This window comes from Hibiscus syriacus, unplaced genomic scaffold (genome assembly GCF_006381635.1).
Source record: "Hibiscus syriacus cultivar Baekdansim isolate YM2019G1 unplaced genomic scaffold, ASM638163v2 tig00110332_pilon, whole genome shotgun sequence".
Classification (NCBI taxonomy): domain Eukaryota; kingdom Viridiplantae; phylum Streptophyta; class Magnoliopsida; order Malvales; family Malvaceae; genus Hibiscus; species Hibiscus syriacus.
Genome location: NW_024062688.1, coordinates 5908275 through 5919631, shown reverse-complemented (window position 1 = coordinate 5919631; position 11357 = coordinate 5908275). Strand labels below are relative to the sequence as shown.

At 35.4% G+C, this 11357-nt stretch overlaps 1 protein-coding gene across 1 annotated transcript; it reads right to left on the bottom strand.

The window, feature by feature from the left end:
• Positions 1-11052, bottom strand: LOC120119563 (protein trichome birefringence-like 38). Its single transcript, XM_039139375.1, has 5 exons — positions 10739-11052; positions 10492-10663; positions 879-1054; positions 564-722; positions 1-479 (listed from the first exon to the last, which is right to left on the bottom strand). Exons 1-5 carry the CDS (start codon positions 11035-11037, stop codon positions 188-190), a joined length of 1098 nt encoding a protein of 365 aa, XP_038995306.1. The 5' UTR covers positions 11038-11052; the 3' UTR covers positions 1-187.
• Positions 11053-11357: the final 305 nt, after the last annotated feature.

Sequence of the window (11357 nt, the reverse complement as noted above, 5' to 3'; positions counted from 1 at the left end):
TGATAATAGAGCAATCACGCATCCAAACACCGTGAGAGAGTGTTACAACCCAAATTTGAACAGTTTATTTTTGGGTTTAAAGAATTAATCACTTTACATTTGATCATTGGTCGCCCTTAATCCTAAACGTACAAATTATAGGAAGAAAATAAAATAATCATTGAATGTCCGGAGTGGACCATTTTTGTCACATAACAAGAGCTGCATATAAGAGCTGGTTCCATGAATCAGGTAAACCGGGGAGGCACCAATGGCTGCAATCGTTGCCGGAATGTTGCCCGTTGTAAGTGGAAGGATGGGCGTCTTTTCTGAGTTGAGACAGTGTTGTGATGTCGAGCAGGTACACTGGTTTCTTCATGTTCCCCAGGATTTTGTTCAGAATTGCAGCGGCTGGTGGTGCTCCTGCTGGGTACTTTGACCCTGACAGTGGCTGTAATTCTCCATTGCAGCTCCTTTTCGGTCGGTTCCATTCCCTGCCCCTGTTTTTTTTAATAGATAAAGGAGTTATGGTTTATGGGGAAGATTTAAAGAAAGTAATATAAAAAGGATATTATGGAACTCACTCGTAGTGGGTGGGAGAAATGCCTTGGAAGAAGACTCTGGTCTTGGTAGGATCAACATTGGTGTCAACCCAGTTAGCCCAAGTTGCAAGCCCTTTGTAGTACGCCTGAAGCCGGTTCATATCTTTGTACAATCCACGCCCGTCTCTTATGTAATCCCATCTGCAAAACATTTTTTTTGTTTATTTTAATAAAAAGTAATTTATAATTTAAAATAGAGGGCTAATTCAAAAATAAATACTTAAAAGTATTCATACTTTTCATTTAAGTACGTAAAATAATTTTGAAATAAGCCAAGAATAAAAGAAAGAATCCTACGCTTGGGATTTTCCCTGGTGAGTCCACCAATGCCAACTGTTGAAAACCAGTACGTCCATCCCTCTCCATGCATTGCCGCCATTGATGGAGTTCAGGTGAAGCACTGCACCAACCCTCTCTCTCACTATATCCACCAAGTATGGTGTTCGATAGAAATACAGGGTTACTCCATAACCCTACAAACATAACATCCTATTCATAGTTAAAATATATTTAAATAAACAAAACTCGTGTATAATAAAACTTATATATAATAAATTTTAAATTTTATTTATTAATATGTGGGGATTACAATATAGTATTTGTTTAAAATTCTCTTAATCAATTGACATTGAATATTTATAAACAAACTCTATAAACGTTGCTGCTTAAATCTCGGACCACTACTAACAATCCTTTTCTTTTTTAATCATAAGAAGAAGAGTCTAATCAATAAATATATTTTCCTAGAAAATCACCGGAAAAGAATCATAGATGTGCATAGAAAGACAATGAGGGTTTAATCGTTCATAATAAATTTTAAACTTAAAGTGTCAAATTTGAATACATCACATAATCATTGATGTCATTTATTAAACAAATAAATTACTAATTAATGTTGTTCAATTAGTTGCTTGAAATGATGATAATGATAATACTACTACTACTACTACTACTACTAATAATAATAATAATAAATTTACTTCTAATTTTGGATGTTTCTCATGGGAAAGTCACGCAAATGAAGTTTCTCTGGGCGCACGTTAGCTGGACTAATGGGTCCTCGGTTTCTCTTCTTTGCTTCTGATTTCTTCTGTGTTTTTGTTAGTAGGGATTTTCGTAGTTGATTCTTGTTGCATTTGTATGGATTCGATGAGTTTGAGTCTTGATTGGAGGAAGTTATTTGTGGGATCGAAGAATCAGTCGCTCGACTTTTCCTCCCCCTGAGATTCAGGACGGAGTTGTTGCGGTTAAGCCACCACTTGAGGTAATCGAGGAAGGCATTGCAGATTTGAATCATGCCCTAGTGGGTCAGTTCATCGGCGTGGCTCCAAGATTTGCTTCATTGCAGCGTATCATTGATTCGATTTGGGGGAATTTTTTGCAGGTGAAGGTTAGTTTAACTGGTCCTAACCTCTATGTGTTTTCGTTTTTGGATGTTAATCTGAGGGACTGGGTGCTCGAAAACGGTCCTTGGCATGTCCAGAATAAGCCTCTGGTTCTGAGAATGTGGGAGCCTGGATTACAGAGACTCAATTTTGACCTAGCGTTAATGCCTATTTGGGTTCAACTTTATAATATCTTGCTTGAGCTCTACACTAAAAAGGGACTTAGTTACATAGCTAGTACACTAGGTAATCCTCTTTTTATGGATTTCATCACTGCATCTCGTGAGAGGCTGGAATTTGCTAAACTTTGTGTTGAGATTGAAGTTGGCAGTATTCTCCCTGATGTTATTCATGTAATGCTTAAGGATGGGTCGTTTGTGGAAATAAAAGTGCATGTGCCATGGATGCCTCAATCATGTGCTACGTGTTAAGTGTTTGGGCATCATGTTAACTCGTGTACTAAGGTTAGAAAACCCTCTATTAAGCCTAAGGAAGTTTAAGTCTGGAGAAAGAAAGAAGGTAGCCATTCTGGTGAGTCTGGTAGTAAGGAACCTATGATTACTACTGCTGAAGCTGCTTTTGAGAAGATTACTTCTGTTGATCATGGTTCTGATTCTTTGCCTTGTAGCTCATTAGGGGGGATTAAACACTCAGATCTCTAGGTTAGAATTTCCATGGAATCATCTGTCTATAATCTCAGGAAGCTAGTGAGGTCACCCATCCTGCTGGTCTAGGGTCTGGTCCTTTACAACTTGTTACTGTTGACAAGTCTTCTGTTTTGAATGATCATAATGGTGACTCTAGTGGGCTTGTTAGTAACTTGGGGGGTTGAGGGAGTTGTCAAGACTAGGGGAAAGAAAAAAAAGAGAATGTTGGATCCTCCAGTAAGGTAGATAACTTGGTGGATGGTCCCAGGAAGACCAGTGCTGCTTCCATTGGTGTAGCCTTGTTGCTTAATGAGATCAAGGCAAAGAAGAGGGATCATTTGGATAAAGTAAAGAGCAATGTGGTGCCTTTGGGTACTGGTTGTGATGTTCCTTCCTCCTCTTGATAATGCTAGTGAGTTTTTGGAATGTTAGGGGAATTAATAACCCCTTAAAGCAGGTGAAAGTGCTTAAGAGGCTGGATTCTTGTGGAGTTGATGTTATTTGTCTTATGGAGTCTAAGATTAGAAGGGAAAATTATGCCAAATTCTTCATTGTTTTTTCTGCTGATTGGAATTTGGTTGAAAATTATGATTGTGTAGATGGAGGCAGATTATGTATTATTTGGAAGAAGTATCTGTCTTTTTTCTATGTTGAGAAGATGTGATCATGCCATTTTCATTATTGGCACTATTGATGAACTTCAAACTGTTATTACTGTTGTTTATGGAAGCAATAGTGGTGGTACTAGAAGAGGTCTTTGGGAGCATTTGAGGACTGTTGAGAATGTTATTGGTTCCTCTTCTTGGGTGATTGGTGGGGACTTCAACATAATTGCCAGAGCTAAGGAAAGTTCAAACTTTGAGGTTATGGAGTTCATAATTCCTCTAACATGAAGGAGTTCCAGGACTGTTTGGAGGAGCTTGCTCTGATGGACCATCATTTCCTCAAATGGTCAAATAGGCATGAGGGTTCTTTTTTAGCTCGGAAACTAGATAGGATTTTGGTTAATCCTCAGTGGTTGCTGGATTACCCTGATTCTTTTGTGTAGGTTCTTCCATGCAAGTTATGTTCAGTAAAATGAGAAGGCTTAAGCCTCTCTTAAAAGAGCTCAATAAGGAGTTTTTTTTTATATCTCTGGTAGAGTGAAGGGTAAAAGATCTGAGCTGGAGCAAATTCAGATTTTTAATCTGACTCATGTTGAGCATAGAAGAGTTGATGAGGAGAAAAGAGTTTATGATGAGCTTGTTAACTTGGAAGTAGATGAGTCTGAGTTCTATAGACAGAAGGCTAAGATACATTGGTTGAATGAGGGAGATCTCAACACGAAATTCTTTCATCAGAGGGTTGAATCCAAAAAGAAAATGAATACCATCAGAGTAATTAGAGGTGAAGATGGTCAATTTTATGACACTTTTGAGGGCATGGTTGTTGAATTAGTGAGTTTTTTCACTAATCTGATTGGAGTTGAGGATCCTCTTGTTAAGAGCAGATCTATTGAAGATCTGAAAGACATGTTAAACTTCTCCCTGCCAGAAGGAGCTGCTGGTTCATTAACTAGTGAAGTGAGTGACATGGAGGTTAAGGAGGCCATGTTTAAGCAAGGTAAGGACAAGAGCCCATGTCCTGATGGGTACACCTCTGGGTTTTTCAAGGCTGCCTGGGACATTGTAGGTGCTGATTTCACTTCTGCTGTGAGGTATTTTTTCCAGACCTCCTGTTTGTTGCCTGCATTCAATGCCACTATGTAACAGCCTCAATACCGGGTTAGTGACTAAATTGTAAAAATTCAGAATTTGATGACTAAAGCAGAATAATTGAATAGTATTGTAATTTGGTATAGGTTTAAATTGCAAAGAAGAAAGAATAAAAGGATAGAATGATCTTTTTCAAGGACAAATAATTAAAGAAGATATATATTAGCTTAAGCTCCACGTGGAAGAGAAGAAAGAAAAACAAGGTTCCAGAGTTCTTTTCTTTCTCCACACGTGAAGAAGGCAAAACAAAGGTGAGATTTCTTATAAGCTAATGGTTTGCTGAAATTTAAGTCTATCCTTAGATGCTAATTAAGCTTATGGAAAGCTTAATTTATTTTAAAGCAACAAGATGAAGAAGTTATAAGAGAGTAAAGAAAATGGGTTTTCAAATGAATTTATGGAAAAGAGTTGATAAGTTGAATTTGAAGATAAATTTGACTTGTCATCGTGCTAATTAAGGAATATGAAGTGTTAGAATTGTATTTAGAACATATTGAAATTTGAGTATGATTCTTGAATTATATATGAGGGATAGGATTTTGAGGTTAAAGATGATTTTCATGGATATAAGTTGGTTTAAGTAATGATGGTTGGGTTTAAGTAATGATGGTTGGGTTTAATGACATGATAGGGGTTTAAATAGAAGAATTAAGTGAAGAATTGATAATTTTCGGGCTTAAAATATATATTTTGGGTTGTATGCATCGACGCACATTCAATGTGTATCGATGTACTATCAAATAAATGAACATCAAATGCAATTAGTGCATCGATGCATAAGGAGTGCATCGATGCATGAAGAATGCATCGGTGCATAAGGGTGCATCGATGCACCTACTTAAAATACAAACATCGAATGGGATTTATGCACCGATGCATAGATAGTGCATCGATGCACCCGTCAAGGGATGCATTGATACATGGTGTAGTGCATCGATGCACACCTTCATTGAAAGATAAAAATAGCTTTCTTTTTAGCCTAAGGAGTGATATTTTAGAATATATCAATTAGTATACTGATATGTATCAATATATTACTATGTAGATTAAGAACGTAATCTCGTTCCAGAAAAATCGAGGAATTAGAATTGAGTCAAAGCAAGACTAAGGTGAGTGCCCATACTGGATAGTATTGTATGGAGATAAGACTTGCGATAAGTCTATCTCTTATAGTTGAATTTCTGATTACATATTCATGTACATGCATCCACATATATATTGGATACAGTGATTTCATGCAATTCATTTATGCTTTAATATGATATTATATGAAAGAATGAAATTGTCATAGGATCAATCCAAGTATGTGAAATAATGAAAGTGATTACGTGTGTATATGGAGTGAAATACATGTTTATATGAAAAGTGATGAAAAGATATGAAAATGATAAATGTATTCATATTTAAGCCCATGTAAGTTAATATGAAAGCTGTAGGTATAATTGGCATGCCAAGAGTCGAGGGTTCTACGTGATCTTTCGGGACATATATGTAATTTTGTGGAACATATATGTGGTACTTTGGTACACTTATTTGGTCCATTGTATTATGTATATGGTTCTTAAGGAGTGGTCCTTCGGGATATAGTGGTTCTTCGAAACAATCAGTGGTCCTTCGAGACATAGTGGTCTTTCGGGACAAATATTCAGTGCCCCTTGAGGGAATTATACGAGCTGTGGTGACAGCATAGTGCACAACCTCTATGTACTCATATACCTTTGTTCTCAATAATGTACATGGGCAATCCAAAGATAAATTAAAATGAAATTAGCATAAAAATAGATGTCTTATATGTGCATGCTATCATCATATATATTATAGTATAATAAATATATGCAAGTTAAGATGTCATGATCAATGGTAAGGATGTATGTTCATAAATTCATTGTTATACATGTGTTTACATTTATTTATGTTATGCCTCATTAAGTCTATGATTTAGCGTGTAAGTGATTTACACGTAGGTACCAAGAATCGAAAAGAACAGAAATAGCAGCACTGCTAGAAGATCAGATCAAAAGTAACTGATAAAGTAAGTATTTTGTCGTGTATAATATGTTGGCATGCAAGTAAAATGTCAGTTATGAATGCTCTGATCAATTTTGGTTATTTTAATCATGTCATGTAAGTGAACCACTTTTATGTTAATGAAAGTTTTAAATTTCCTTGATTTTTCGTCAAGATTCAAAGTTTGAAAAGTCAATGTGACACATCAGACTCGTATCTGGGTCAGGTACGGGTTGAGGGTGTTACACACTGCCATTGTTTTAGTTCCTAAATCTATTAATGCATGTCTAGCTAAAGAATTCAGGCATATTTCTTGTTGTTCAGTAGTTTACAAGACTATTACAAGAATTCTAGTCAACAGACTTGCTCCTTTCTTTCCTAGCATGATATCACTTAGTCAGTCAGCCTTTGTCAAGGGCAGGAACATTAGTGATAACAACTTGCTAGCTCAAGAAATTGTTAAAGGCTATTCTAGAAAGAGCCTTTCTCCTAGATGTGCAGTCAAAGTTGATTTACAGAAGGCTTTTGACTCTGTTAGTTGGGATTTCTTGTTGAATGTTCTTGCTGTTATGGGTCTCCCTTGTACTTTCTGTAATTGGATTAAGGCTTGTATTACTACACCTATGTTATCTCTTTCTCTAAATGGTAGCTTGGTGGGGTATTTTAAAGGAGCTAGGGGGATTAGGCAAGGAGATCATTTATCTCCTTACCTATTTGTTATAGCCATGAATGTCCTGTCCTCTCTTCTGGATGATGCTGCTATGCATGGTGTTTTTAAGTTCCACCCTAAGTGCAGAAGAATTTCTCTCACTCACCTATGCTTTGCGGATGATCTGTTGGTTTTTTTGTCATGGCTCTTTGGGTGCTATGTTGGGAGTGCAATTCACTTTAGATAAGTTCTATGAGCTTTTTTTGTCATGGCTCTTTGGGTGCTATGTTGGGAGTGCAATTCACTTTAGATAAGTTCTATGAGCTATTGAGCCTTAAACTGAATGCTCAAAAGATAGAATTATATGCTTGTGGTTTGAATGTGTCTGACTTGGAGCACATCAGACTGACTACTGGGTTCAGGGTGGGATAGCTTCCTGTGAGGTATCTTGGGGTGCCTCTGGTGACCCGCAAGCTCACAGGCAAAGACTGTGAAACACTTTTGACCAAGATAAATGACAAGTTCAGGATTTGGTCAAACAAGAACCTGAGTTATGGTGGTAGGCTCCAATTGATTAAATCTATTTTATTCATCATTTTTAACTATTGGAGTAGGCAGTTGGTCCTGCCCAAGGGAATTATTAGGGATATTGAATGCCTTTGTATGCGTTTTTTCTGGAAAGGTAGTTATTCATCAGCAAAAGGAGCTCGTGTGGGATGGAGCCAGATCAACTCCTTGAAGTCTGAGGGTGGTTTGGGCCTTCGAAGCCTTGTGGGTGGAATAAAGCTTGTTGTTTGCTCCTTATAAAGAACATTTTGGCTAATGAAGGCTCTCTGTGGATTGCCTGAATCAATGAATATTGTCTCAAGACAGTTAGCTGTTGGGATGTTGAGTGTAAAGCTCACTTAAGTTGGGTCTTGAGCAAGCTTCTGAGTATGCGTGAGGAGGCTAGACGTTTATTCCTCCCTTGCACCAACTGGAGGCTTATTAAAGGTAAATGGATTTGGGACAATATCCGGGATTACAGGGCGAAGGTAAACTGGCACAGACTGATCTGGTTCCCTGCTCACATCCCCAAATTCTCTCTTATCTTGTAGATGGTCATTCTCGACAGATTGCCTACTAAAGATAGGCTTGTTCGGTTTGGCTTGGCTATTGATAATGTGTGTGGTTTGTGTGGCTCTGACATTGAATCTCGAGATCACCTTTTTGTTGAATGCCCTTTTGCAAAAGAAGTGTGGGGTGTTATTCTAATCTCTTGTGATGTTTGTTATGATCTAAGCAATTGGGATGATATTTTCAATTGGTTGATTGTAAATTTGAAGGGCAAATCTCTCAGAGTTCGTATCATGAAGCTTGTGTGGACTGGTCTGATGTATTCTGTTTGGGAAAAGCATAATCATAGACTCTTTCGAGGCTCGTCTCGCTCGGTTGATGTAGTTGTAAATAGCATAAAATAGACTGTTAGAGTCAAGTTGTGTAGATTTGGTTGTCCTAGGATTGATGATGTTAACATGCATTTATACTTGAACTGAGGCCTACCTTGAGGTTTCTTTGTTGGTTGTAACAGCTTGGCTGCTTTCTTGGATGGAATATAAATTATTTATCCAAAAATAATAATAATAATAATAATAATAATAATAATACAAGTTGGCACCGATGGGTCCTTTAAAAACAGTTGTATGTCAGTGGTCCTTTAAAGGAACCACCCATCATGCAAAGCATTCAAGCTTTGATTTTCTCACATTTATTCCCCCACGTGTCACAAATAATTAATAAACATGACACATAAAGAATTAATATGAATATATTAAATTTTTTACATAAGATGTATTTTTAGATAAATTTTAAATCTAATCTTAATCTTATCTAGATCGAAGGAAAAGGAAAATTCTATAGAAATGAAGGAAATACTCCTAATGGATATAGAATCTATGATTTAAGGAAATATGAGAAAAACAAAACTGAACAGCTCATAAACAGACCAAATATGTTTGTTCAATTTACACAAAATATATATAATTTACATAAGACCTTTGTACTTTAATCATTGAATTTTAAAATTTATATTAAAATCAATAAATTTTTATTTTAATCATTTTCGTTAACCACAATGATATAATATTATCTCACTAAAGCTACATCAGTTGTCGTTAATAGCTATGATGAAATGGATGCATAATAAAAGTTTAGTAACTCTATAAGTTTTAAAGGTGTGATGACCAAAGTATAAAGACCCTAAAATCCAATGACCATTAGTATTATTTGCCCTATTTTAAAATTTGAACCTGCATGATTTTATAGATGGTTCTTTTAATTATATAATGGGATTACAAGATATTTGTTTATAATATTTTTTAATTATTAATAAGGAACTTAGACCTTACAAACATAATTGTTTAAATCTCATAACACCAAAAGAAAATAAATCATCGAGATCACTTAATAAATTCTAAATATTGTAAATATTATATTATATGTACACACAATAATCAATCTGAACCGACAATAATAAGCTTCAACTTCAGCATTGCTCCACTTATAAAGAAATGAAAAACAAGAAAGTAGAATACACTGTTTTCGCAGTTGTTTTTGCTCCTAGCTTTGAAGACTAGCATATAAATGAAGAAATAAATGGATGCCAAAGCTTTGCCCACTCTATATATAGAAACATCCTTCCCTTACTATTAAGTAAATATAACATCAAATCAAAATTCATGTGTACTTTTTTTTATTAATCTTAGGACAAATACAAAGTAGTATGTTCGAAGATAATTCTCAACCATTTGACTTTGAGTGATCATACTTCTTACATTTATGGTATTCAAACCCGAGACTTCAAGGAATAACAACAATTCTTTTATTTGTTTGGTGTATAATTTGGGGTTAATTAAAGTTTTCAATAATTTTAAAGGACCTAATGATTTTTTTTAAATATGAGAGTAATTAATATTTTTAAAAAGAATTTAAAGACTTTAAATTATTTTGAATATTTAATTAAATTCAAAACTTTAAGAGTCTAATTAAATTCTTTGGAGAGTGTCAAATCTCCCTTATCCTCCTCCCCTGAATGTGTAAATTCATGATTTCAAAAAAAAAAAGTGTAAATTCAGTTATAAAATATGGCATGTTCAAAATTACAATAATTATGTATTTCGAAATCCTAAAATCTAGGATTAATCTAATTACATGGCATGTAATTAACTTTAAGAAAAAAAAGTTTAATATATGTAATATTTTCCAATACGAATAAAATCTAAGAAGTTATTTCAGTGACAGAGAATGATATGTTTCTTAGTAATTTAAGTTTGAACATGTGTGTGAATTTATCTATCCAAGTAGATGATATCGTATCTTGAGTTTAATTTCGAAATTAATTATTAAATAATGGTAAATTAAGCACGAATTTCATGAAATAATCTCATATTAAAAAAATGAAAAAAATTAACTAAAAAGGAAATAACTCACCACAAAAATAACAAAAGACAAAGGGTCCTTTCTGACAATTGTCGTCTTTGCAGTAGGCACCGACGCATGGATCATACACGCCAATGATTCCCACATGTTCAAACTCAGTGAGTCACCCACGAACATGATTTTCTTTCCCCTCCATTTTCCCAGAAAATTCACTCCATTAAACCTACAAACAAACAGAAAAACCCCAATGTGAGATCGAAATCCACAGCTCAAACAGTGCAATCAATTAGTCGTTTACCTCGGCAAACTACAAGCATCAGGTTTCCAGGCGTATTTAAGAAACTGCTTATCAGGTCTGCCGTATTTAAGGCAATCGAATTCGGGATCTATGAAGGGACATTTGGAGGAATCGTAGAACGGGTACGAAGGATCGAAAACCCATTTCCCTTGGAACAGATTGCATCCTCTGGCTTGGTTTCTACCTCTCATTAATGCACTCTCATTGTAGTACTGTTGTTGGCTCGCGTTTGCTCGGCGAAAGAACACGAGGGAAACCGTGAAAACGAAATGCAGAATGCTTTGGTAGCAGAAACCCATCTGGGAATTTTAGCAAAAGCTTGGATATGAAACGACAATTTTTTGTTGTAGACCCAGAGTTTATATAATTAGTGGGAGAGGCAACTGACACTGTCTGAGGGGCACTGTAAAATGGAGAGAGGAAAAAAGCAACTGTAGGGCTGCTTGGTAGGTTCGTAGCAGAGCTAGTGGATATATATATATATATATATATGTACATATTGGTATAACCTATAAAAATTAAATGATAAATCCAAATTTAGGTAATGAAAAGATCTATTCTGAAATAATTTATTTAAAACATATATTTCATTTATAATATTAAAGTTTGAATATTATAT

Bases quoted from the DNA above. Each gene is read 5' to 3' on its own strand.
- LOC120119563 (XM_039139375.1), bottom strand. From the start codon at position 11,037: ATGGGTTTCTGCTACCAAAGCATTCTGCATTTCGTTTTCACGGTTTCC. The intron at 10,664-10,738 runs GTAAACGACTAA...GTTTGTTTGTAG, and splicing joins GATGCTTGTAGTTTGCCGAG to GTTTAATGGAGTGAATTTTC. The intron at 1,055-10,491 runs GTGAGTTATTTC...TTATGTTTGTAG, and splicing joins TGTCTTTTGTTATTTTTGTG to GGTTATGGAGTAACCCTGTA.